At 55.8% G+C, this 27019-nt stretch overlaps 2 protein-coding genes across 2 annotated transcripts; both read right to left on the bottom strand.

Moving 5' to 3' along the window:
- Positions 1-1069: 1069 nt before the first annotated feature.
- Positions 1070-16926, bottom strand: SART1 (spliceosome associated factor 1, recruiter of U4/U6.U5 tri-snRNP). Its single transcript, XM_033861115.2, has 20 exons — positions 16546-16926; positions 14664-14721; positions 14235-14290; positions 13571-13697; positions 13349-13454; positions 13021-13098; positions 12807-12906; positions 12573-12715; positions 12278-12484; positions 11411-11535; positions 11198-11331; positions 10931-11064; positions 4521-4694; positions 4231-4341; positions 3824-3911; positions 3225-3315; positions 2999-3134; positions 2457-2546; positions 2234-2355; positions 1070-2131 (listed from the first exon to the last, which is right to left on the bottom strand). Exons 1-20 carry the CDS (start codon positions 16856-16858, stop codon positions 2113-2115), a joined length of 2412 nt encoding a protein of 803 aa, XP_033717006.1. The 5' UTR covers positions 16859-16926; the 3' UTR covers positions 1070-2112.
- Positions 16927-18011: 1085 nt separating this feature from the next.
- Positions 18012-26283, bottom strand: TSGA10IP (testis specific 10 interacting protein). Its single transcript, XM_033861683.2, has 8 exons — positions 26137-26283; positions 25130-25263; positions 24340-25028; positions 24023-24170; positions 21726-21896; positions 19109-19208; positions 18773-18897; positions 18012-18146 (listed from the first exon to the last, which is right to left on the bottom strand). The coding sequence occupies exons 1-8, from the start codon at positions 26281-26283 to the stop codon at positions 18065-18067; spliced, it is 1596 nt and encodes a 531-aa protein (XP_033717574.1). The 3' UTR covers positions 18012-18064.
- Positions 26284-27019: the final 736 nt, after the last annotated feature.

The raw sequence follows: 27019 nt of genomic DNA, 5'->3' as shown, positions 1-27019 counted from the left end.
ATCAGATCCTCACGGGCCCAGGCAGCCAGTCTGGCCCTGCTCCTTACCCTCAGGCCCAGAAGCCCTGATGCTCAGTAAACATTTGCTGAAGTAATGAAAGGATGAACGTTCTTAACTCTGCTTTACACCAGCCCTGGAAGTCTGAGATGAAACACGGACTCAGTGGTAATTCGCCCGAGGTCAGACAGCTTGTGAATAGAAAAGCAGTCCAGATGAGTTAGTGCCCCAGCCAGCTTGCCCCCAGGCCCTGGCTAAGACCTCAGTGACCCTCACACCAGCCTGTGCGGAGGCATCACTGCCTGCAGTTCCTGAGGGGGAAAGTGTTGCTGGCAGGGCCCCACCTTCTCCCATGGTTCTTCCTGCGCTGGGGGCTCAGGCCTCAGAAGATTTGGTGGCCCCCAGCCCCTCCCACCTCCAGGGAGCTGAACTGACGCCTTGCTGCTTCCCAGCCCCCGGCAGGGGCAAGCACAGCCTGGGGAGGGGACTAGCTAGCATGCATTTGGGCCGGGAAGGGCAAGCACGGGGCCTGGGGACCAGAGGCCACAGGATGTCTCAGAGGAAGCAGACGGCCAAGCAGGGAGGCTTCCTGGAGAGGCCCCTGTGAGTCCCTGGAAGCCCCTCCTAGCCCCTGGTGCACTATTTACTGTCTCCTCAGTCACAGGGTCAGCGTTGGGAGGCATCCTGGGCCAAACCTGGTCAATTTGACCCTGGTCCACCGTTGCTTTAGGCCTTGGTCGTTTCTGGCTCTGATGATGGTGACAGCCTCCTAACAGGCTGCACAGCGTACGGTGTGAACTTTGACAAGAGCTCGGCCAGAGCTGGTGCTATGCCACCAGGGACACTGGACTGCCCATCCGTAACACCAGACGTGCCTCAGAGGCTTCCAGGAGAAATGGACTGAGAATCCCCAAATCCCAGATCTGGGCTAGGCATCCTACGGGGACCCTCCATGAGGAAGCAGCCCAGATGAAAATTAAATCAGAATCAGACCTCAAAACGAGGAGATGAGCGCAAGAAAGCACGAGGGGCTGGTGCTTGCTGGGTCTGCCACGCAAAAACTGTCATCAAAGGCAATGTGCTAAGCAACTGTATTTTTGTCCCTTGCTTACATTTCTCTCACCCTAAAGTTATCCACTCTTTTCTTCGTTTCATTAAAAAAAAAAAAATCCGTGAAGCGTCTGGAATGCATCCGGGTGTACGTCAGGGTGGGCGCTGGTTTGGTCGGACTCCCATGGGAGCCAGCTGTCACCATTCCCTTGATTCAGGCTCTTGCTCGCCCCTCACAGAGTTCTTCCCTGCTTAACTGGACACAGCTCCCAGGAGGTGCTCCGAGGAGCTCTCAGCCTCTCGCTCCACACACACCAAGGCGGTACAGGATCACGGAGCAGCCTCGGGTAGCACCTCCGCCCTGCGCTGCCCCCAGTCCCTGCCCCGCCTGTCCTGGCCGGGGAGGGCAGTGCCACTTGTGGCTCTGGAGGCTGGGAGAGACCAGGGTGACTGAACTTCTAAAACACCTTCCACTTCTTACCCAAACCTCTAAAACACCTTCCACTTCTAGCCCTGCAGAGGATAAGGCACGGCCTTCAACAGACGGCCAGGACCCATGCAACCACACCGGGGAGGCCAGGGGAGGGGGCGAGAAAATGAACCAGCTGGCTTCTCTTTAGCTGGCTGGGGCCCAGGGTGGGCTGGAGAACCGCCTTAGAGGATCCAGGCTAGCTTTCTCCCTGCATCTCCGTTGTTATTTGTGTCACCTACGACCAGGTCTCACCTGGCAGAGGCCATCACTCTAAGCCACCTCTGAGGGGTCTTGCTCACCTTCGCACTGCAGGTGAATGAACGAATGAGTTCATTTAATTGTCACAAGACATCCTGTGAAGCAGAGGTGTCTTGATGGTACAAATGGCAGAATTAAAGCCCAGAGAGGTTCAGTGACTTGCCTGAGGTCACAAAGGTGGTGATGGAGCCTGAGGGCAGTGTCACTGATGCTCCTCCACCTGCCCTCCTCCCAGGTCTAACCCTGGAATCTGCACCATGACCAGGGGGGGAAAAAATAAGGAGGGAACTTTATTTAATATTAAAGTCAGGAGGGGATCAGAAGGGAGGTCGGCTTCACTTGGTAATGGTGTTCCTGCGGAGAGAAGAAGGGCGTGAGGCTGCAGAGCGGCTGCGCGCCTCCCCGACCCCATACGTGCACCGTGAGGCCCTGTGCCCACCCCGCCTCCCCACTCACGCGTTCATGCTCTTGCCACTGCCGCTGAGCACGATGTACGGTGTCTTCTGGGCCTTCTGCTTCTCCTGGAGCAAAGCCACGGTGCCCAGGGGCGTGTCGCTGGAGCTCATCTTCTTCAGGAGCTGCGGGGGCAGGGTTGGTCAACACGGGTGGGAGCGGGCCTCGGCACCTCAGCTGCCTGCCATGCGTCCCGAGGCCCCCCCGCGACCCCTCGGGCACCCACCGCCTCCTCGTCCAGCTTCTTCATCCGTCGCTCCGTCTTCATCTTGCCCGAACCCTTCCCATGGAAGCGGTGGGACAGCTGCCGGAAAGCCTGCGATGGGGGAGGGGGGCAGGACCGTGTTGGAGCCGCCCAAGCCGCACAGGATAGGGGAGGGGCAGCGCTAGGCCCAGGGTGGGGTGGGGTGGCTGGGAGGGGATGGGAGAAGGCCAGCGGCCCCAGCACCCTCTGGGGCCCCCAGCAGAGTGGGGGGGATGGACTTCGTCGGGGCACCGGGGCTGGGGCTGGAGCGAGGGGGCAGCACACCCAGGGAGCATGTGGGGAAGAGTGCTGGCGGGTGGAAGACAAAGAAAAGATGGGAGAGTCGGCCGCCCCGCGAGGGCCGCCGGCGGTGAGAGTGAAGGGTCAGGCCAGCAAAGGCACCCTCCCGCCAGGCCCGCGAGGGGGACCACCGGGCCTGCCAGAGACACAGACACCACCAGCCCCCAGCCCAGACCCTGGGGTGCGGCTCTGCCTCGCGGCCCCGCCTCAGAGGCCCCGCTCACCTCCTTGGGAGTGAGTTTCCGGCCCGTCTCGTCCACGTACTCTATCTTGACGTCAGGCTTGTAGCCATCCTTCTCCTTGAAGTCCTGGGTGAAGCCTCGGTACTCCTCCCGCCGGCTGTACTTGTCATCGATGGCCCTGCCCGAGACGGATAGGGATTCAGTGTGAGCTGCTGCCCCCCCCGGCCCAGGCTCCAGGCAGTGCGGCCCCGGCTGGTGCCCCACTCACATCTTGTCCTCAATGCAGTACACGGCTGACGGCAGGGACTTGTTGGGCGCCTTCACCCGGGCCACCTTCTGCACCGTTGTTTCCAGCAGCCCTGAGGACAGGGGTTATGAGACTCCAGGCTTCCCAGCACCCGCCAACAGCACGGGGCCACTGGGAGACCCTCAGAGCTGTGCTGTGGGAGTGGACAGACATCAGGCCCATTGTGCAGATGGAGGAAACGGAGACAAGAGTCAAGTCCTTGTCAGGGGCCACTGGCCAAGTAAAAGGCAGGACTGGGATCCTAATGCCAAGGCCTCTGTGCCACAGCCTGGACTGTTTCAGCTCCCCACACTCCTCCCCAGAGGAGACACCAAGCCTCACAGGATGCTTTGCAGGGGAATACGTGAGCACGGGCATTGAAAATGGGGTGATGCAGCACAGAAGGCCAGCTGCTACTAAGACTGCCCTGGAACCAGGGTGCAGGGGAAGGAGTGGCTCATGGCATCAGAAACGAGGAAGAGGCAGCAGAAGGGACCAGGGGAAGCCGCGCCAGCACCTGCCTCGCCTGCCCTTCCCGCCACAGCACCCAGGCCCCAGCAAGGCTGCCCCGAGCCCCTGACCTTTGTTCTGACACAGGAGCAGGGCGGCTGCCAGCCCTCTATTCACGATGGGCTCCTCGTCCAGGATGGTGGTGGAGGAAGCAGAGAACTGGGGGTGGCACAGAATGATGGGGGTTGTAAGCCACACGGGCTCTTCTGACCCTCCAACCCAACAGTCACCCCCCACTGGACTGTGGACCTCTCTATGCACCAGGCCCTGCATGACAAGACGTCTCATTTAATCCACAATAACCCCGTGAGGTTTATACACTCCATTTACGCATGAGGAGACCAAGGCTCTGAGACATGGAGGCCCCACGGCTAGGAAGGCACAGAGCTGGGCCTCCAGCCCAGCTCCTGACCCCAAGGCAGCGGGGTCTCCACTCTCGTGTCCTCCCGGCCCCAGCCCCGTTCCTCCCTGTTCTCACATCTTGCTGCTGCTTCTCCTCATCCAGGTTGACTGTGCTCCAGCCAATGTTCTCCTCCCCATCAGATTCGGAGCCGCCGTTGGCCGATCGCTCCTCATCCCGTTCAAAGTCCTAGAGGACAGATCAGGCTCAGCCCAGGCGGCCCAGCCCTCAGCCGGCCCGTCCCACCTGAGCACTGGGGCTCAGCACTGAGGACCGGCAGGGCCGACACTGCCGCCCACGCTGCGCCCCTGCCCCCGGAGCAGAGCAGGCCAGGGGAGCGTGTGGGCGCTGGGCTGCCGAGGACCCACCATGAGCTCTTCCTGCTCCTCCCGGTTGCCGGCCAGCCCGTAGGTGGGGATCTCCCCCAGCGTGCGGCAGAACTCGGATGTGGCGTTGAACACGATGGCCCCCTTCCGCTCCGGATCCTCCTCCTCCTCCCAGCCCCGCTGGCGACACTCCAGCCTCCTGACGATCTCCACCACCTGAGGGAGGGAGTGGCTGTGGGCAAACCCGCAAGTTTCTGGGGTGGGGCCCAGGAACCCAAGACCCTCCGTGGTGGCAGTATGACAAGCCATTCCCACTGCTCACGGCAGACCAGACCGGTCTCTACTTCTCCCTGACCCCCGATCTGCTCTGCGCTCTGCACCGATCTCACTGGCTCGCTTCCCTCCTCCAAAGTCGTCAATGGCTCCCCACTGCCCTTTGAATTAATATCCAAAATCCCACACGGCCCTTCATGACCGGGCCTGGGCCGACCCTTCTCCAGAGCCCCTCAGCTCACTCCTGCAGCCTCACATGCACGCCTTCCTCCAGGGCCTCTCCCGCCACTCCTCTGCCACCCACTCTTCACCTGAGAAACTCCAGTTTTAGGACTCGGCGTAAACATCCCTCCCCCTGGAGCCCTGTCCCTGAGGCTGCAGGCTAGATGCTCTGTTGACCTTCCACCTGCTTCTGGCACTGAATCCACCAGCTACCCACCCTGCCTGCCCTCCCATCACAGCAGACGCCCAGCCCTGCTCCCACCTCAGGCCACCTTACCTGGCACGGCTCCAAGGGCCCTCAGAACTCTGCTCCTGACACTACCCCCCTCCTGACTACACTCACTGTCCCCTCTATTGTGTCATTCGCACAAGCACACAGGGATGACCTAGGATCTCCCCTCTTTTATTTTTGGCTGCGCGGCATGTGGGATCTTAGTTCCCTGACCAGGGATCGAACCCACGCCCCCCGCAGTGGAAGCACAGAGTCTTAACCACTGGACCGCCAGGGAAGTCGCTCTCCCCTCTTTTAAAAACTCCTCCTTGGACTTCCCTGGTGGCACAGTGATTAAGAATCCGTGCTTCCACTGCAGGGGACACGGGTTCGAACCCTGGTCTGGGAAGATCCCACATGCCGCGGGGCAACTTAAGCCCGTGCGCCACAACTACTGAGCCTGCGCCCTAGAGCCCACGAGCCACAACTACTGAGCCTGTGCACTTAGAGCCCATGCTCCACAACAAGAGAAGCCCCCGCAGTGAGAAGCCTGTGCTCCACAACGAACAATAGCCCCCGCTCGCCACAACCAGAGAAAGACCGCGCGCAACAAAAACCCAACACAGCCAAAAATAAATTAAAAAAAAAAACAAATCTCCTTTCAATACCACAGCCCTCCTGCTCTGCCCCCTGACAGCAAACTCCTCCGAGAAGTTTCTAGTCTCCATGTCCACTTTTGCAACCCTTTTCATTTTATTATGTTACATTTTTAAATGAATGTCATCCTACACAAAAAAGGGTTATTTATAATACATTCATATTTTTAAAAATAACAACCACCAAACAAACACCCATGTCCCCATCACCTGGCTGAGAAACATTATTAACCTCAAGTGTCTCTTCCCCACATATCTGTGGCCATGATTCACTGGCTTTCCTTTATAGTTTACCACATAAAGACCTATCCACGAACAGTCTGTTATTTTGTTGTGCATTTTTCAAACATTATGCAATCTGAATCGTACTGTATGATTCTACTATGACTTGTTTATATATATACATAAGTATATATGTATTTTAAGGTTAATCTTGACACGAGCGGCTATATATAGTTCATTAGCTTTTAACTACAGAATCATATTCCGTGACACGATCATACCTCAATTTAGTTCTAGTGCACTAAGGATGTTCTTCTTCTGTTACCACGAGTAACGCAGCTGAAGCAATCTGATGCAAGCATTTCTCTGGGGCACACGTGAGAGTGCGGACCGGTGAGCTGCACGGAACACACTCACTTTCATTCTGCAAGGTTCGTCATTGTCTTCCCACTGATTAGACTCGTTTACACGTCCATGAAAAGTGTGGCTAAGAATTCTGGCTGCTCCACATCCTCACTGACATTTGATGTTGTCAGACTGACATTTTTGCCAAATGATGCACATGTGACACAGTCTGTCATTGTTTCAGCTCACCTTTCCTTGATCACTACTGAGGTTGGGCCTCGCGGGGGATTCTAGTGGTCATTTATCCTTCTAATTCTCTGAATGCCATTCTGCATATGGACAAATATCTTCTCCCTCTGGCCTGTCTTTTTACATTCTTTATGATGTCGTTTTTCTTCTTTCCTGGCCACGTATCGAGGCATGTGGGATTTTAGTTCCCCGACCAGGGATGGAACCCATGCCCCCTGCAGTGGAAGCGCGGAGTCTTAACAACTGGACGCCAGGGAATTCTCCTTCATAATGTATTTTAAATAAAACAAAATTTTAAAATTAAAATTAAGGGGCCTCCCTGGTGGCACAGTGGTTAAGAATCCACCTGCCAATGCAGGGAACTTGGGTTCGAGCCCTGATCCGGGAAGATCCCACATGCCACGGAGCAACTAAGCCCATGTGCCACAACTACTGAGCCTGCACTCTAGAGCCCAAGAGCCACAACTACTGAGCCCATGTGCCACAACTACTGAAGCCCGTGCACCTCGAGCCCGTGCTCCGCAACAAGAGTAGCCACTGCAATGAGAAGCCCACACACCACAACCAAGAGTAGCCACTGCTCGCCACAACTAGAAAAAGCCCACGTGCACCAACAAAGACCCAATGCAGCCAAAAATAAGTAAATTTTTAAAAAAAATTAAAAATTTTTATTTCTAAGTAAAATGTCTGTTTTCTTCTTCATGGGTTATGCTTTATATCTATATTGTAAGAAATCTTTCTCTTGAAATAATCCAATCACATAAAAACAAATACTCTATGATTCTACTTATAGGAGGTCCCTAGAGGAGTCAAGGTCATAGAGACAGACAGTGGAATGGTGATTGCCAGAAGCTGGGGGGAAGGGAGAATGGGGAGTTAGGGTTTAATGGGGACAGAGTTTCAGCTTCACAAGGTGAAGAGAGTTATGGGGATGGATGGCGGTGACGGCTGCACACAAGGTGAATATACTTAATACCACAGACCATACACCTAAAAATGGGTAAGATGGTAAATATTATGTGTATTTTAACACAATAAAAAAAAGAATCTCTACCACGAAGTCATAAACGTAATTTTTTTACTTTGGCCTCAAATATTAAGTTTTTACTTTTAAGTTCTTAATCTAAGTGAATTTGCATAAGGTGTGAAGTACAAACCCAATTTCACATTTTTCCAAATAGGTAACTGACTGTCCCACCACCACTTATTGAGCTGAGCACCTTTCACACTGGGACATCACGTGTCCTGGCTCAGTAGTCTGTTTCTGGGTCCCTGTATTCAATCTCAGCCCTATTAGTCCACACTTATGCCAATATCCTGCTGTTTCAATTTCAACTTTCTAAAAAGACTTGATATCTGTTACAGCAAATCCCACCACGTTATTATTCCAAAGCGTCTTGGCTATTTTGGTCCCTTTGATCTTCTGTGTAAATTTTAGAATCAACTTGCCAGCTTCCACAAAAATCTCTATTGGGATTTCTGTTGGAACAGCATTTAATGTATAGGTTAATTGGAGAAGATAGACATCTTTACAATGTTAGTGGTATCCATTAACATGGTTGTTATGGACTGAAATGTGTCCCCCCCAAAATTTGTATGTTGAAGCCCTCATCTCCAGTGTGGCTGTGTTTGGAGACAAGGCCTTTAAGAAGATAAAAAAGGTCAAATGAGGTCATAAGGGTAGGCCCTAATCCAATGGGCTAGTGTCCTTACAAGAAGGAAAGATGTCAGGGAGTAACACACAAAGGCCATGTGAGGACACAGTGAGAAGATGGCCATCTCAAGGCAAGGAGAGAGGCCCGAAGAGGAAGCAAACCTGCCAACACCTTGATCTTGAACTTCCAGCCTCCAGAAGTGTTAGAATAAATTGCTGTTGTTTAAGCCACCCGGCCTGTAGTATTCTGTTATGGTAGCCCTTGGTAACTAAAACAACACGTCTTGTTTAATGCTTTTCGAAAACGGACTATAATTTTCCCCATATAGATCTTACGAATCATTCATTCCTTTTTATTTTGTTGCTATGCTGATTACTCCTTTCCCACATTGTCTTCTCTTGCTTATCCACATTACTTCACCATCTATATCGCTTTCATAAATGGTGTCCTTTTTAAAATTACATTTTCTACCTATTGCTGGTGTACAGAAACACAATCAACGTTCATCTATTAATCTTGTGTCCAGCAACCTTGTTAAAGCCTGCATGATCTAGTCCCCATTTCCCACCACCCCACAGAGCTGACCTGATGGGAGCATCAGTGACCTCTGTGCTGCCCGATCCCAAGGTCAGTTCCCATCCTCCTGATACCCAAACTCTCCGGAGCATGCGCCACAGCTGCTCACACGCTTCCACTCCAGACCTTTCTTCACATGGCTTCCAGGACGGCACCCTCTCCTCTTTACCCTCCTCGCTTGGAGCCCTACGTTCTCTTCCTTATTTATACTCACTCTCCTGGTGATTCCATCCAGTCCTCTGGTTTTAAATCCCAGCTACACAGACTTCCATGCTTGTATCTCTCATCTCAGCCTCTCCCCTGAAGTTCAAAGTCATATATCCAACTGCCTATTCAATACAATCACCTCCAATAAGGAGGCACCTCAAAGCTAACTAAACCAAAAGGAAACACTTGCTTTTCTTCCCCACACCTGTTTCTCCCCTAGTCTCCCCCATCTCAGTAAATGGCCCAGCCAGTAGAAAACCCAATCGTGATTAATCCCACCGGGCCACGTAACCTTTACAATCCTTTCAGCCGTAGACTCTGGGACACTCGCACATAATTTTTAAATATTAACGCTATTCCGCATTAACTATGAAAGAGAAAAACTTCCCTCAACTCGCGCCCCCTTCAGCTATTGCCCCATTTTCCCGTCCTCTATTAGAGTGGGGTTGGGCAAACTGGGGCCCGCTGCCTGTCCTCGTAAAGCAAGCTGTATTGGCATGCGGCCATGCCCACTGGCTACACTGGCAGAGCAGCTGAGCAGCTGAGCAGCTGCTGCCAAGATCGAAGCCTCAGACGTTTACTCTCTGGCCCTTTAACAAAAAGCCCTCACGCTCCTGCGCGGAGGAATCATCCCCAGCTGCTGCCCTCACCTCCTTGAGTCCCATCTCTCCTCAATCCTCCAGAAGCTACTGTCTCTGCCAGGGCACTGTCTCCACTGGTGCCAAATCTGACCTGCCCCTCAGCAGTGTTAGATGACGCCGCCCTCTCTCTCCTCGAAACCCCTCCTCGGCTTCAGGGAGGCCTCACTCTCGTGGCTCCCCTCCTACGCTACCCCCCACGGTAGGCACCCCAGGTTTGCTGCTGCAGCCTCTGTCTCCAGCCCCACTTTCTCCCTCGGTGGGAGGTGCAGGGTTACAAGTGTGGGCTCTGGAGTCAAGCTGTGCAAATTCCAGCTCGGCCACTTACCAGTCACGTAACCTTAGGCAACTTGCCTAACGCCTCTGTGCCTCAGTTTTCCTCAACTGTAAAATAGAGAAAACAGAACCCTCCTCATAGGGTGTTGCTGTGAGAATTAAATGAAGCAGCACATAAAGCACTTAAGCAGTGCCCGGCACGTGCCAGTGCCCCGTTGAGGGTCAGCGATGACCACGGCCTCAAGGCCCCGCTGACCTCTCTGCCTCAGCTCACACCACCAGCCCTTCACTCTGCTCCAGCCTACCTGGTCCTCCAACATTCTAAGGTCGTCTATCCAAAGGACATCTGCTGTCCCCAGGGCCTGAACGTCTGTCTACGAGACCTCCACACTGAATCTGCGCAAAATCGGCTCCTTTGTGTCATTTCAGTCTCAATTCAAATGTCTCCCCTTGAAAGGTCTTCCGTGAACACCCGAACCAAGAGACCAACCCTCCGGTGACTCCTGTCTGGTCTTCTCAGCTCTAGTCACTATGAGAAATTACCGTTTGCTCGTGTTCACAAGTTCACCGCCACTTCTGCCTCCATGCAAGGCATAGGCCTTTGGCTGTCCTGTTCTCCAGTGACTCCCCAGCCCTGGGACAATGCCTCACACACAGTAAGGCATGCAATACACACTCCAGAAGGAAAGAAGGGAGGGAAAGATCCAACCACTAAAGCATCCCCTAGTGGAAACGCTGCAGAAACCTAGAAATCTACCAATATCTACCAATAACACCATATGAAACAAAAGAGAGGATGCAAATTGAAATGCGGGTGCTGCCTACGATGGCGCAGGAGCACGTGCTCCTCAGGACAGGCCACTACAGACACACCTGTCACCAAAGGGCCCAGCGCCCACCCACGCCTCAGGAGCCCCCCTACCTTCTCACCGCTGTCCCGCAGCTGTTGTAGCTGCCGCAGGCGGCGCCCCTTCTCCAGCTGCTTCTGCAGCTCCAGCTCCGCCTCATCCTCTTCCAGCACCTCGGGTGACCCAGACCACGGTGCTCTGCCCTCCTCTGGTGGAAACACGGGAGACGCCGGCTCAGATCACTTCCAGGGGCCCTGGGCTCCTGTCCCTGCTTTTCCACCCCTGCCCCCAACTCCCCCTCTGCCCTCCCACCCCCCGAAACAGGCTGGCTGGGCCCTTACCCTCGTCGCTGATGTCCATGTTCTCCACGCGGGGGTCATCTGACTGCAGGGGCTGAGACACAGGCTCCTTCTCCCCCTCCTCCTGGGCCTCCTCGTCTGCCTGAGGCACTCGGCGCCGACCGCGGCCCCGCAATCTGTGTGGAGAGGCCTCTGCGTGAGCCCTGGCCCCGGGGCTGGCTCAGCGCCAACACCGACCCCTGGCCCCACACCCACCTGGAACCGAAGTCCTCATCTTGAGTCTGGTCCCCAAGGGGCAGCAGGTCATCAGCCTGTATTACCACCTCCTTCTCCTTCTTGCGGATCTTTTTCACTCGCCGCTTGGTCTTTTTAAAGGTCACCTGAAGGGGAGAGAGAAAGAGAAACGTGAAGGCCGGGGTGGCGGTGGGGGGAAGGCAGGCAGCACAAGCCCACGAGAGCGAATGCTGCCTTAGCGTTACTCTGCGCTGGCTGTGGTCATACGTAGTTCACGTACATGGGCAAGACATGAGGTGTGGGCGATTATTCTCCCGCCTGTGAGATGAGGAAAACCGAGGCACAGAGGGATTATGTATCTCGTCCAAAGTCAGCTAGCTCCTAAGCAGGAGAGCCGGGATTGTGAATCCCAGGAGTCTGGCTGCAGAGTCTTGCTCATAACCACAGAGCCAAGCAACCTACTGAGCCAGTGGTCTACCTGCGAATTCACACAGCCATCCCAAAGGCGACAGCCACGCGCAGCTGTAGAATGACCACTTACCAGATCACCACCCATCCTTGTATCATCCCCCAAGAGCTGGCTCCCGCCATCCCCATTTCAGATGGGGCGCCTGGTACTTACGTCACTCACCCCAGGCACAGGCTGGCTAAGCGGCAGGGTCTGAACACCAGTTCAGGGCCACCTGGCTCACGGTCCTTGTTCTGTCTACACCAACTGCCTGCCCACAGCTCCTCCTCGGGGCTGCCAATGACTGCGCATCCCCAGGGACCACGCACCACATGATCACCTGATCCCCCTCCTTAGCTCATTCTGGCAGCCTGTGACCTCCGAGGGGAGGGAGGGTCACCACCCTAGTCACAAGTGCGGGTGGAGGCCTCGGGGCTCACCATCTCCTCGGGCGTGAGGTACTCGGAGGCGAGCCGGGGCCCGGCTGCGCTCAAGGACTGAGCCTGCAGCCGCAGCTTGGCCCGGATCTCTTCCAGCTCCCGTTCCCGGAGGCCATCGGCCACGCCGCCCTGCTCCAGACGGAAGGACTGCAGCCGCTCGCCCTCGAGCTCCTCATCGTACTTGGACAGGATAGAGCGGGGTTTTTGCTGCAAGACAAGAAGTACAGGTTAGGACCCAACCCAGCTCCTGAAAAGCCACCACCGTCTCCGCCCAGAGCCCACACTGCCGGCCTGCCTGTGCCAAGTCATCCACACTCTCATCCTCTGCGTACGGCAGGTAGTCAGGCTTCTTCTTGCGCAGCTCCACGTTCTTCTCTGCCCGCTCCTTATCCACCAGGTTCACGTTCACCAGCACATCCTCCTCCTCCTGCAGCACTCCTGGAGCCAGGGCGGAAGCAGTGGCCGGTCACGCTTGCCCTCAACTCAGCAGTGCCTGTGGCCCCAGCCAGAGCACCCCAGTTCAACCCACCTTTGTCCTTGAGGGTGAGGATGACAGTCTCCCCCTCTTGGAAGGCGTCAATGGCATGCTCCACGGTGAGGCCCTGCAGGTCCCGGGCACTGTACAGGACCTAGAAGGGAGGCAGAAGGTCCAGCCGGGTCAGGAGCCCGACCCACCAAGCCCTGGGATCCCAGCACCAAGGACAGCACCCCCCGCCCCCACCCCCCAGCTGCTGCAGCTTCACCTGCCGCCTCTGCCCGAACTCCTCCTCCACCAGGGTGCTGACACCAAACTCTTGGTCCATCTCCTCCAGCAGCTTGGCCTATGGGACAGGGAGGGGGTGACGTCTGACCTCAGGCTGTTCAGGATCAGCAGAAGGTGCGGGGCCTTACTAAATGTGAGTGCAAAGAGCACAGGACTTGGAGGCACGCTGCTGAAAACCCAGCGCAGGCACTACTGACCACTCCTACAGCCCCGAGCCCAGCCTCACCTCCCTAGGGTCCATGTTCTGCCTCACCAGCCGGTCAGGCCACCAGAGGCACTGAACGACACCCCAGCTCCCAGCACCTCACCCTCCTCTCTGCCAAGTCCTTCTCCTTCTGAAGCTGCCGGGTCCTCTCGATCCAGGCTGCAGTGTCATCCAGCCAGGGGTCATCCTCCCCCAGGGCCTTTATCTTCCTGAGGAGGGAAGACAGTGATGCTCCGGGAGCCAGCTCCTGCTCCCCCACCCCAACTCCAGAGCTGCTTGGCGCCTCCTCGGGCCCTCCCCCTGCCTGCCCGGCTGGGACCCTCACCCCAGCTTTTGGTTCAGGAGGCGCTTTTCTTTGGCAGCCGCCAGCTTCTCTCGTAGCTCTTCTCGCTGTCGCAAGGCCATGGGATTGATGACATCGGCGGTCACGGGCTCCTCCTTGGTGCCCGCCTCTGGAAGGGAGGCCCAGGCGTGAGGCTATGCCTGCCCAAGGCTGGTGGGGAGAGGAGGGAGCCACTCACGCTGCCCCCGTCCAGCTCAGGGGGCCAGAGGGGCCAGGGGTGGGGGAAGAATCCGTGCCTCCCTACTCCCACGCGACCCCACCCTCCCATGTCTCCCCACGGCACAATGGGACCCTCCATGCCTTCCAGAGTCCCTCTGATCATACTTCAAAAACAAAACAAAATGAAAAAACTAGCACCTGCACAGCCCAGATCCGTTTGCAGGAACTGTGCACATCTCTCAGCCCATCTAATGCTACCTCACAGCCAGACTGAGGATGCAACGCCAACTGCTCAAACTACAAGAAGCAGCTGAGTCCCATATCCGCCACACAACAGCAAGGAGGGCCCCGCGCCCACTGCCAGCACACACACAGGACCGCTGAATGGTGCTGAACCTGTGCCCACTTTCTTCAAAGACCCCTTCAGATGGCCTCTCTCCTTGGTCCCAAATGCCCTCCCTTCCCCCACCCTCAGCCCCACACTCACCCTTCTTGACGGCATTGACCTCCAAGGGTTTCAGCCCCAACTTCGCCCGGAGTTTACTGAAGGCAAGAGATACAAGTGTTAGGAACTGTCAAAGAAAGAGCACCGAATGCATTTCTGGACAGACGGGGTGAAAACATGAGGGGACTGAGTGGTCCTAAGGGTCCCAAACCTAGGGCCTGACCCAGCATTGGGAAGAGCACTGGCCTCCCAATCAGGCGGAAGGCCTGGCCTGCCTCTAACCAGTGAAATGCCATCCTTCCTCTTGGCTCTTAATTGCCCACTTCTGTAACTCAAATGGTTGGCTAAGATGATTTACGTGGCAACTTCCAACTTCAATCAGAATGTGTTACTGTGCGAAAGCCACCCGAAACAGCTGCCCCTGAAACTGCTTGTAAGAAAACACAGAAACATAAAGAAGACGGTACTTACTTGGTCTCCTCGATGCTGAGTGACGAGGCATCACCTGAGCTTGCTTTGGAGCTGGCAGCTGGAACAAGAAGCAGCAAGGCTCAGGAGCTGAACACAGGGCCTGCAGCCACAGCCTTGGCTCCAGCTGCAGGGCCGAAGACGAGAGGCCCTCACCAGCACCTGGGCCTGCTTCCTCCTCCCCAGGAGCTCCTTCTACCTGAGTCCCAGGCTCTGAGTATGCCACCTCTCCACACACCTTCCTTTCTTCATCCAAAAGGTCCAGCTTTCTACATCCTTCACTTTGCCGCCTCTTCACTTTTGTACATTCTGTATTTTCAACCTGCACTGCCCTCTCTGGCCTCACCCTGATTAACAAAATCCTATCCGAATGCAACAATGAAATGTCACTTCCTTCGTGGTGTCCTGTTCGATTATTGATCAGCATGAACTGCTCTCCCCTGCACTGCATAGTACGGTCAGTCATTTCTGGGTCTGTTTCTCCTCACAGGTCAGGAACCACCTTGGCAACATAACTGTGTCCTCTATGTAATTCGTGCAATCAAGAAACACACTTATTGGTGCCTGTTCTATGATGATACCGGGGTCACAGAGATAAAGGGGCATTTCGGACCTCCTCCACCCACCTCACAAACAGCAAATAACTTCACCGAACACCAGAGACAACAGCCAGACCCCATCAGGCGGAGCTGCCCCAACTAGCTGCCACCACGTGCTCATCCTTCCGGCAGGCCCACCTCACAACCTACCTCTTTCCCTCTTTCCCTTTTATCCCACCTGGACCCTGCATCCCAACCCTTCTAGGCTCTCTCCAAGGTCACCAGCCTCCTTAATTCGAAATCCCATGGATTCTTTTCAGCTCTGGTTTTCGCCTGATCTCCTGTGGTGTGTGACATCGTCGATCACTCCCACAGATCCCATGACACAAGATTCTACGGTTTTCCTGCTTTGGAGGATAGCCTACCTCCTTTTTCTAGTCTCCTGCTCTGCCTACTACTAAAACATTGGCATCTCTCAGGTTCTACTCCCAACCCTGGCTTCTCACTCCTCAGTCTCTCAAGGGACTTCATTTGCCACCTGAACTCTCATGATTCCCAAATTGCTCTATCTGGCCCCAAAGCTGGGTTGCTCCATGCACATCAAATGCAACACTCTGCAAAAGCGAATTCGTTGTCTCCCTCCAAAAATCTGCGTCTCTTCCAAACTCCTCAAGTTCAGTCGACAGCACTCCCACCCACCTAATCGCTCAAGCCAAAATTCAAGGAGCATCCTCAATTCCTTCTTCTCCTTCCCGTCCTCTTCCAAGTGCTAAGCTCTGTCACATCGTCCTCCGAAACACCTTTCCAATCTCCCCTCCATCCCACTGCTGCTGCCTTGGTGCAGGCCACCATCAGCCTTCACCTCACCTCCAATCTTCACTGCCCTTGACCCAGTTCTCAACACAATGATCTTTGCAAAATATGAATATAATCAGCGCACTCCTCAGCTCAAACTCATGGCTCCCTACGACTCTCAAGACAAAGTTCAAATTTCTTAACAGGGCCTATCTCACAGCCTCGTGTCTCTGCTGTGAACTCCACAACTTGCACAATATCAGGTTTCTTCTTGTCTCTGCACGTGCTGGCACCACTTCATTCACTCACTCAACACACTTAGGGAGAGCCTGAGATATGCCAATTGAGGAAAACAGAAAATTTCTACCCTCACGAAGTTTAACAGAGAAAAACAACCTTTAATTCCAAATAACCACAGGAAGACCCGTTACAGTACTGACGAAGAGAGTGTGGCGATGCCTCGGCCTGGTGTGCTCGGCCTCCAAACCCAGAGCCCACCACCCCCAGACACCCCCCATCGCCCCGCCCCCTGCACAGGCCCCGCCCCTCACCGGCCTCGTAGCCGTCCTCCCGCTTCTCCCGCTTCACCCGCCGCTCGGAGGGCTCTGTCTGGTTGCGCTCCCGCCCGTGCGCGCCGCTGCGGGCCTCAGCTTCGGCCCCGCGTCGCCCGCTCCCGCGTTCGCTCCCACGCTCTCGGCTTCGCTTCCGTCGTTCGCCGCCGCTGCTGCCGCCGCCGCTGCTCCGGTGCTTGTGTTTTTTGTGTTCCCGGTGCCGAGGCGGCTGTTCGGTGGCGCCCCCGGTGCCGGCCGCTGCCGTGGTCCCGGCCGCCTCCTTCTCCCCACGGTGCTTCTTTGACGACCCCATGGTGGTGTGTGCACCCCAAGCCCGGCTACCGCCGAGCCCCGACAACGCAAAATGGGAACACTTCCGGGTCGCCAGACAGCCGGTGTCGTATTGCCGGAAACCAAGAGCGGCTGCTTCCGTCGCTTGCCTCGGAGCCGGCCCCAAAGGTTCATGGGAAAGCCGGGATCGGAGCCCGACTGCGCAGTCGCGGCCGCCTCGGGCGGTGGTGCAGTCTTTGAGCAGGTCGCCCAATTGCGCATGCGCGCCTCAAGGTGCTGTGCGACCGGGTCTGGGTAAGACGGCATCCCAGAACTTTAAGGACTTAGGGGCCATCAAAGTCAGCACCGCCGACGCAGAAAAGCCCCTCTCAGGCTTCCCTCCGCTTGCACACCCTCAGTCACGGGACAGTCACTGCCTCACGGACTTTCCGTGGGCAGCGCCCACCGCTGCAGTAGGCGTCCTCCTAGTGAACTCCCCGGGGTCGTGGCTCCATCAGGTGTTCAACGACGAGCGTGTTCTCCTGAGACCTCCCCAGCTCCACATTCCAGCCTCCTCCCAATCCCTACAACTAGTACTGTCTGCAAACGCTGCCTTCCCCCGTTCCTTGGATCGGATTTTTTAACCTGCGCCCTGTGACTGCTACGGAGGTCGAGATGAACTTCTGCGTGTCTGAGTCCCCTGAAATTGAATGTAAAGTTTGGCACGTCCGTGTGTTTGAGGGTTTTTTTTTCCCCCTTGAGGAGAGGGGCTCTAACCTGAAGTTGCTTAAATGTAAAAGCTCAGACCACACAATCCCTCCTGACACCCCCGCCTCACAGTTGATCGTTCTGGCGGCCCGTTTGTTACACCGTGCGCCCCTTTAATGGTCCGCCCCCCTCCCCAACAGGACTGGGAGTTCCCAAAGGCGGAAGCCATTGTGTCCTATTCACTCTTGAATTCCAGCACCCAGCAGTTTTAGGGGTTGCAGCTCTCGCTCTTGGAGATGCCCCACTCAGTCCTCAGGGCAGAGGCAGAGCCGTGTGTGCTGGGAGGGGGCAGCCAGAACAGCCAGAGTTCCTCGTCCTGGGAACCAGCCAAGAGCGCTGCATACCCCACCTGCCACCACCTACTCCCAACCTGCAGCCTCTTTCCACTACCACCAGGAATCCCACAGTGTATATTCCACAAAGCATTTAATTTTTATCTCAGGGACTGGACTCTCGGTCTGGGCTTGGGGCGGAGTGCTTGTCAGGCTGGCTGCCAGTGGGTTCTTTCTTTGGGGGACTCTTGAGAAGAGTGCTCCATTCTCACTCCCACTGACCTGTGGCTCCTTAAAGATAAAGACACAGATAGAGGCCATTGGGCTGTGCAGCTCCCCACTCCCATAACCAAGGAGACCTGGGCTGTAGAAGGGGAAAGGCCATCATCACAGATGTTGTGGATTCAAATCTGGCTCCTATGCTGTGTGACCCTGAGCAAGTGACTTCCCCTCCTCAAGCCTCATAACCCCTGCTCTGCACCAAGTTGTTCTAAAGCATGAGGGTAGGTGGAGTGACCAGCGTGGCACCAGCCCACAGTGGGGGCTTGATGTGTGGCCACTCAGGTGGCTGCAGGTTCCCAGACAGGCTCTGCTGCTTATTCATTCCTGTGTCCTTGGGCAAGACCCTACCCCTGGGGTCCTTAGTTTCCTCATCGGAAGTGGGGAAAATAACCCTGGCCCCGCCTTCCTTGGGTGACATGGAGGACAGCGCCTGGGGAAGGCCCTGCTGACTGCGAAAGCTAGACAGAGTCCTCCAGGCCAGGGGGTGGACGGGGCAGGACTGAATTCACGGTAGATCCATGTGGCTGCTCAAGGAGTCCCCTCGGCCTTTCCCCAGGGCAGGGTGACAGGTGGATGAGGCCCTGCAGCGCAGAGTGCTGGTGACCATGCCCTTCCTCCCCACAGCTGGGCCTCACCTGGGTTTCCTGGGGGTGCCCTCCGTATCCCCCTTTCCTGCCTCAGCCAGCAGCCGCTCCTCGTCCAGTCCCAGTGCCGACAGCACCTGGGAGAAGCGCCGGGTCACAGTGAGCCGGGCATTGGCCTGAGGAGAGAGAAGCGGGGTTCCTCTCTCACCTGGGCTGCTGAGGACACAGTGAGCCTCTGCTTACCGAGGGGGTCCCAGGGCTTCCAGATGGGCAGCAGCCCAGGGGTCCCGCTAAGGGGGCCCACGCCCACCTCATCTCCCCACCCACTCGGCCAGTGAGAAGCTCTGGTCTTGGGGAGCCACATGCTTGCCCAGGTGCTAGCCTCACCTGCATGGCCTGCTGGAACAGGTAGGGCCGGGCCTGCACCCGCTGCTGGATACCTTGCAACTCTGCCTGGTACTCAGCAAAGCGCTGTCGCTCCTGGCGCCTGCAGGGAGACGGGCCTCTGGGCGGCTAACTGTGGACACGAGCCGGCCCCCTCCTGAGCCCACTTGTCCTCATTAAGAACTTTCGGTTTCTGTCCTCCTGCCCTTAGCTTTACAAAACCATTTGATTTCCATCCTTGCCCTGGATTTCTCCTGAGGTCAGTGGGGCGGGAATCATCTGTCCCATTTTACCCATGACACGCCTGAGGCTCAGGAGGGTCAAGGGACTTGTCCAAGGTTGCACAGCTGGGAAGTGAGGGACTGAGCGCTGAACCCAGGTCTGCAGGCGGTGCCAGGCTCGCCCCTCCTCCTAGCCATCACCAAGGGAGAGGGGCCAGCACTGACTTCTGAGCAACTGGACATCTGCATGCACAGCCCTCCCCTCTCTGCATCCACCCCTGCACCCTCTCACACTCTGCCTGTGAGGAGACGCTGTGACTGTTGGCTGTGACTTTGGGCAAAATCCCAGTCTGGGCTCTGGGTTCAGTTTTCTTCTCTGTGCTATAGCCCGAATGGGACAAGCTTGCCAGCATTCTCTGTGGATCTTATAAGCCGATAGTTTAGAAAATGGGACAGAGGAACTAAAGAATGTACTGCAAATGAAAGAACACATCCCAGAAAGATCTAGGTTCCACTGGAGAAGCACAATCCCATTTACAAAAACCCAGTCTGTGCGCTTGTCGGAAATCTGTCTGCTCGCAAGCCGTGCATCCTGGCAGTGAGGGGCCCTCTGGCTACACCACACACGGGACCGGGCATCCTTCTGAAGAGCACACGAGAGAGGCCGAAGGGCATGGTGGCAGCACCCACAGATAGAACGGGACAGGAGAGGCACACAAGACTCCAAAACTCATGCTGGGACTTCCGGCAAGTATGCTGAGCCCTGTGGAAAACACTGGCTTGCTGGGCCAGGCCCCTTGGCTATGTGCCAGAGAAGGAAACTTCCTCCGTTCGAGAAAAAGGTGGACTTGAAAACCATGGCCAGGAACAGAAGTCACTGCAAAGAGAAGTCTTCACTGTTCAAGAGGGGATTTTACAGCAGTTACAAGGAGTGGGGAGTGGGGGAAGCATGAGCTGCATTCAGTCTCGGTCTTGCCCGTGAGGTTGTGTACATTTTTCCTGCTTGGTTCTTGATGCTATTTCTGTTAGAATTGAGAGGAAGCCCATGTCTTGGAGCTCTAAGCGAGAAAGGAAGTGATGTCAGTGGATGTCAGCCCTGTCTCAGAATAAAAGTAAAGTACGGAGCTTCCCTACCACAGGGAGATATCTTTTGTGCCCACCCTCCCGGGAAGGGCAGAGTCTCCCATGAAGCTCAGAGCAAAGTTCACGTGCTGGAAGGGCTGAGACACCCCGTGGGAAATATCCTCTCCCAAGTCGAAAATGAAAGGAGTGCGTTTGGAACGCTCCTCTCACTGACATCTGCCACTGGAGTCTGGCCTTCCACTTCCTGCCATGTGAAGAAACAATGAACTTGAGGTCCGGCAGGGAGAAGGCATCTCCCCGATCACTGGCCAAGGATTCCTTTAAAGTACACGCGACCTCTCGAGTCTTGGTTTCCTCATCTGTAAAGTTGGGAGTGATGAGGCTGAGCCTCAAAGAGTAGGTGATCAGAGCCCCCCTGAGTCCTCAGGGGCCCCATCGCAGGGCAGGAACCCTGTAGTCTCTCAGCAGCGCCCAACTCACCTTGCCCTAGCGCTTCTCCGTGGATGAAAGGGCTGCCTGGGTGCCAGCTGCACCCCGTAGGTCCGCAGTGTCAAGGGCATCGGTCATCATATTTACTTGAGTTATCTCCTTCCCTAGCTTGGGCTTTGGGGGGAAGATCCTGGTGCACTTTATCTGAAGATTGGGCATTTGAGCTCTCCGAGGCAGCATAGCAGGGCAGATGAATGGCTGCCTGGGTTGGAATCCCAGCTTTGCCCCTCTGTTGTGACCTTTGACAAATTATTTAAGCTCTTGAAGCCTGACTTTCCTCATCTGTAAAATTATGGGAGTGCTGATGATACCTACTTCACTCTCCTCTTATGAGTCTAAGAAAGATTTGCTTTTAAATATGAATTTGTTTTTTTATGATCAAAATATAGGAAGAAAATGAAACAGATGACTCTTCCCCTGACCACGAACAATGGCTGTTTCCAGGAGCCGGATCACAGGCACTATTCACATTCTCCATGAACTATTTCTGTAATATTTGAATTTTTATAGTAAGCACGCCTGGCATTTGAAATCAGAAAACAAGATTTGAAAGTGTGATAATGCAAGAAGAACATTTTAAACTTCAGCCTTCGACAGCTGCAGGAATTGTTATTATTAACAAGGTGATCCTGGCCCAGCCCCTTCTCCTCCCAGGCCTCAGTGTCTTCATCTGTAAAGCGGCCCGACCTGCCCACCTGGTGGGGAGGCTGGCCCTGGAAGCTCAGCCCGTGGGAAGGTGAGGGCAGGTTCCCCTTGGTCCTTTGGTCTGACACCCAGCACCGCCTCCCTGCCCTCTCCCCTCCAGGCCCCCCGCAGCTCCGGCCTACCTTAGCTCCTCCAGCTTGCGCTGGGCGGCCCCCGGCCCCCGGCTCCCTCTGGGTATGTAGGCTGCCAGGCACTGAGCCAGCCGCTGCTGTAGCCGCTGCTCCCGGGCCCGCCGCAGCTCGGCCTGCTGCCGCTTCTCCTGCTGCTGCTGCTCCCAGGCCTGCAGCCGGTTTCTTGGGTGGGGAGAGGAAAGGAAGAGGGGTGGGAGAAGTCTGCAGGGAACCAGGAGCCTCATGGAGGGCCAGGGGCAGGTAGGGGCGTATGGGGGCCTGGAGGGAGGGACTGCTGCAGCCCAGAGATCCAGGGGCCTGGGGAATGGGGTTTGTTGTGGAAGTTGGACAGGATGCAGGCTGACTCTGGGGGCTCAGCCCTCAGGCCTAGCTCAAGGTCTTTCCCTACGCTTCCTGGAAGCTTCCTGCCTACTCCAGCCAGGGGTGTACCCCAACTCGGACAGTCCTTAGCCTTGTGGAGCTCAGCACACACACCCATGACCTCACCTGTATCGCCAACTTCCCCTTGCAAAGCAGCTCTCCTTGAGGGGAGGGCCCAGATCTTTTCTTCTCTCTGACCCCTATATCTGGTAGGAGCTAGGGTAATGCCTACGGGTTTGAGGGACAGACGGATGAATGGATGGGAAAAAGAAACAAATGGTGATCAGTGGGTGGATGAAAGGATGAAAGGATGGATGGATGGTGTGGACGGTTGAATAGACAGCACCTAGATCCACCTGGAACATTCTTCCCCCAGATGTGATGGTCAGTTCCTCTGGTCAATCAGGTCTTTGCTCAAAGGTCAGAGAAAATGAGACCTCAGCACCCCATCTACCTCCCAGGGACTTGCTATCTCTAGCTATACATTCTGTTCATTTCTTTATCAATTATCCTCCTTCCCAAGTAGAATGTGAGCCTCATGAGAGCAGGATCCTTTGTCTGTCCTCTGCACCACCAATGTATCCCCAGCACCTAGCACAGTGCCTGACACAGACAGAAACTCAGTATTGATGAGTTCATGCACAGCTGAATCATGGTCAGATAGAAAGATGGACAGATAGGCAGACATACACTCAGCACGTGTTTATTGAGCACCAACTATGTGCCAGGTCCTTTTAGGGTGCCAGACGGGGGCTGTGATCAAAAAGATCTGGCACCAGGACTTCCCTGGTGGTCCAGTGATAAAGAATCTGCCTTCCAATGCAGGGGACGCGGGTTAGATCCCTGGTTGGGGAACTAAGATCCCACATGCTGCGGGGCAACTAAGCCCGCGTGCCACAACTACTGAGCCCAGGCGCCTCAACTAGAGAGCCTGCGTGCCACAAACTACAGAGCCCACACTCTCTGGAGCCAGCACGCCACAGCTAGAGAGAGAAAACCCTCACACCACAACTAGAGAGCAGCCCACGCGCCACAACAGAAGATCCCACATGCCGCAACTGAGACCCAATGCAGCCAAAAACATAATAAATAAATAAAATAAATATTAAAAAAAAAAAAGAGCTGACACTGTCCGTGGAGGAGCCCTCAATCTGTACAAAGGGATGGACAGACAGCCCAACACCTTACCAAGGAATCTGGGCTTTGTCCTAAGGGCACTGGGAAGCATGGAAAGGTCTCAAGGAAGGATAACAGGATAAGACTTGAAGGGTGCTATCAGGATGCTGAATGGGTTCTCACCTACCACTTCTAACTTGTCACCAAGGCCCACTGTCACCAAGGCCCACTCCAAATATCTTTTAAATAAATCCCCCTCTCTTTACTCACATGGCCACCCGGTCCAAGCCCTCATCAACCCTCACCTAGACACTGTCAACAGCCCCCATCTGTCTTCCCCTCTGCTCCCACTGTCTCTCGTTCAAGCCCTAAGTATAGTAATGATCTAACTCTTCTGCCATTGTCGCTGTTTTGCCCATCTGTCTCCTTTTCCAGCCGACCTTGAGCTTCTTAGGGCTGAAACCAAGTCTTTTTACCTTTATATCCTGAGGACCCATGAGCAGATACCTGATATATGTTGCATTAATCACTTAGCTAATAAATTAATGAATGGATAGAAGATGGGAAGTGAATGAAAACTGGCTTGTGTCAATAAACAGTTGGCCAAGCAGACAGATGTATGCATGGATGGTGGATGGATGGATGGATGGATGGTGGATGGTGGATGGATGGACAGATGGTTGGATGATCAGAAAGACTGGTGAATGGATAAATAAAGGAATGAATGAGAGGATGAATGACTGTCTCCTGAAGAACTAGCTCCTTCTCTAGTCCCTGTGTTTTGCTCCCACCCTTCTTCGTCTCCACCTCACCTGGTGGCCTCCTGTCGTTTGTGGAAGGTGCGGTTAGGGAAGTGTGCAAACAGGCAAGTCTCATCAGCTCCCAAGGCATGGGCCTTCCTGTTCCAGCGGGAGGCCTGAACAGCAGCCCGCGATGGCTCCCAGGGCAGCTTTTCGGGATCTGTGCACAGAGGGACAAATCAGGCACTGCCGTCTCTCCTGGCCCCTTGGGCAATCCCTCCCCGCACCTGGAGCGCAGCCCAGCCCAGCCCAGCCAGGTGGCTGGCTCCAGCCCCTCTCCGCACTGTGCGGCTTCGTGGGGGAACCCGGGCCTTGAGTCCCACGCTCACCACAGTCCAAGTCCTGCTGCAGCTGCCTCTGCAGCTTCTCCAGGTTCCTCGGCCCCTCCAGCTCCCTGGCCCTTGGCCTCCTCCTCTGTGGTCCTCGGAGGTTGTTGGAGCCAGAGCCATTCCCCTGGCTCCGCAGTTCACTCTCGTCCCAGGCCTCCTCGCCAGAATTCCGCCCCTTTCTTGGAGAACTAGCCCTCCTTCTCTGGGGGACCCTGTGCTCCCCCTCCTCGGCCTCGTCTGTGGCCTCTGCAAATGGCTCCTCCTCCAAGATCGACCCCCTTCTGGGGAGCTGGGGCGGTTCCCCGGGGCTCAGAGCCCTCTCGGCCACCTCAGCGCCCAGGCCTTCTGGCTCGGCCTCCGTCCCCGATCCTGAGCTCTTCCCAGGCAGCTCCGGCTCTTGGCCCCCCGCTTTGCCAGGAGGGATGGGAATGCATCTACAGGCCCTGAGCTGCTGTCTCCTCTCCGGATCTGGCGCCTCTGTCTTCCAGCAGGAGCCACGGGCCTCTGGGTTGTTGGCCGTGGACTTGCGCCTGGACTTGTGCCGATGGACCGCTGGGGGCAAGGGCAGGGCTTGGTGGCCAGGGGCCGAGGCGGAGCCCGGCTGAAGCGGAGCCCGGCCATCTGTGGTGAAGCTCTCCCAGACCCACTGGAAGGGGAAGGAGGGTTTCCGAGGAGGAGAGGGGACCAGACTGAGGAGGGAGAGGGCAAGGGGCAGGGGTCAGGGTCTGTGCGCTGGCCCCAACTGGGGCCTGGCACCCAGCAGCCCCCCGGCCCCTCCGCAGCTGCTTACTCCTCAGCCTCAGCAGAGCCTTGCCCCTTCTTGTTCCGGTCCCTGGGCCTCCGGTCCTTCTTTGCCATCTGCCCTGCGCTCACAGACCTCTGCTGCTGGCCCTGAATTACACCATCACTGCTCCCAAGACTCCCCTGGGCAAAGACAGGAGAGGAGGCCCAGCTCTGAGTAGCTCCCCCAGGGGACCCTCCTGTTCTTTTGTTTGTTTGTTTTATGGCTGTGCCACACGGCATGTGGGATCTTAGTTCCCTGACCAGGGATCGAACCCACACCCCATGCAGTGGAAGCTCGGAGTCTTAACCACTGGACCGCCAGGGAAGTCCCAGGACCATTCTTTTCTGTCAGGCTGGCCCCTCTGGGCCCTTGTTACCACTGAAACTGACTGATCATGACCTGAATTATTAATATTAAAATAGCAACAACTGCTATTTACTGAGCATCTACTGGGTGCTCAGGACTTTCAAGTATTAACTCGTTTAACCTTCCCAAGGATCCATGAGGTAGATATTCGCTATCACCCCTGTCATGCAGATGAGAACACTGGGGCTCAGAGAGGTGAAATCACTTGGCTAAGGTCACACAGCCGGTAAGTGGAGCCAGGACCTGAGTGTGTTGAGTCTGTCTCCAGAGCCCAGATTTGTCACCATTGCACTGTACTGCCTCTGGGCTCCGGATAGCTCTTCTGAATGCCCCACAGGGCCCTGGACTTACTAAGCCAAAGTGGGAAAAACGCATTGTCTTTCCCGAAATCCTGATCCTCCCGCAGTGTTGCAGAAGTTGCTCCATCAGAAGCCTGGGAGTCATCCCTGGGCATCATCCTTTTCTTCATCCGACATCCTGCAGGCCTCCCTGTAGTCCCTGCCCGCCTGGGGCCTCCCTGACTCTCACCTGGGCCTCAGCTCCAGTCTCGTGGCTTCTCAAGGGCTTCCCTCAGCCCTAGCCTCCCCACCCCAGAGAGCCAACCTGCCTCTGGGCCGTTGGCTATCCCCCCAAGGAGCCCCCCTCACCTGCTCAGCTTGGGGGATGCTTGAGAGAAGCTTGAGCAGACATGGGACCGTCCCTGGAGCCTGCTGTGGTGTGTCTTGCCCTGGTCTCCCCGATGCGGTCCTTACCAACTGTTGGTGGGCGTTTAGCATGTTGGTGTCTTGTCCCATCCCCCGCCCCGCCCCACATCTGCCAACCTTGGAACTCCCTGTCCGACCGTCTCTATGGCAACCAGTCCTCAGCCAGTCTCAAGGGCTCTGGCAAAAGCAGGCCAGGAAAGGTATATATATAAGTCCTACTTCCTTCCGGAGGGGAGAGTTGGGCAGGATGCTGAGAAAGAGTCCAGGCCTGGGAGTCCAGAGATCCAGGGCCAAGGCCTGCCTCTGCTCCTGAGTCTGCAGGACTCCCCGTTGACCGAGTACAATTCCCCCCTGCCCTTGCTCAGCCTGTGTTTCACCATCTATTTATCAAAGGGGTCTCAGGACTCTCCATCTCAAAGGGTCCCCACACCCTACGAAGATGGCAGACGGCGCCTGCCGTGTCCCTCTCCCTCTGCCTGCCTCCTTGCTGCCCCTCAGCCCCTGCTGAGGCCATGTAAGGGGCAAACTGAACCCTCACAACAAGATCTTGTTCAAACCACTTACCCTCCGAGGCCCTGACAGGACAGGAAAGGCCAGGAAGTTGAATACCACGTCCAGGAACAAGGCAGCAGGCAAACCAGAGCACTGAGGAGGCTCTGGAGGAAGAACATGCAGCTCTCATTCCAAAGTTCTAAGCATCGCCAAAAAGCCTTGACACGGTAAATCCCCGTGAGATGCCGGGAGCTGACCACTGTGACCAGCAGTATAGGGACCTGGTGCCGAGCTGAGGCCCCGGAGATGGAGTAGCGTGGCTTAGCCTCTCACC

The sequence above is a fragment of the Tursiops truncatus genome, chromosome 8, assembly GCF_011762595.2.
Source record: "Tursiops truncatus isolate mTurTru1 chromosome 8, mTurTru1.mat.Y, whole genome shotgun sequence".
In the NCBI taxonomy this organism is placed as follows: Eukaryota; Metazoa; Chordata; class Mammalia; order Artiodactyla; family Delphinidae; genus Tursiops; species Tursiops truncatus.
This window is presented reverse-complemented; position numbering and strand designations above follow the sequence as displayed.

Excerpts from the sequence above, each read along its gene's own strand:
- SART1 (XM_033861115.2), bottom strand. The coding sequence starts at position 16,858 with ATGGGGTCGTCAAAGAAGCACCGTGGGGAGAAGGAGGCGGCCGGGACC. Across the intron at positions 12,907-13,020 it reads AGTTCGGGCAGAGGCGGCAG|GTCCTGTACAGTGCCCGGGA; the intron begins GTGAAGCTGCAG and ends CCTCCCTTCTAG. Across the intron at positions 11,536-12,277 it reads ACCTCACGCCCGAGGAGATG|GTGACCTTTAAAAAGACCAA; the intron begins GTGAGCCCCGAG and ends TCTCCCCTTCAG.
- TSGA10IP (XM_033861683.2), bottom strand. The coding sequence starts at position 26,283 with ATGGGACAAGACACCAACATGCTAAACGCCCACCAACAGTTGGTAAGG. Across the intron at positions 25,029-25,129 it reads GGCTCTGCTGAGGCTGAGGA|TCTGGTCCCCTCTCCTCCTC; the intron begins GTAAGCAGCTGC and ends CTCCCTCCTCAG. Across the intron at positions 21,897-24,022 it reads AAACGACAGGAGGCCACCAG|AAACCGGCTGCAGGCCTGGG; the intron begins GTGAGGTGGAGA and ends TCCCCACCCAAG.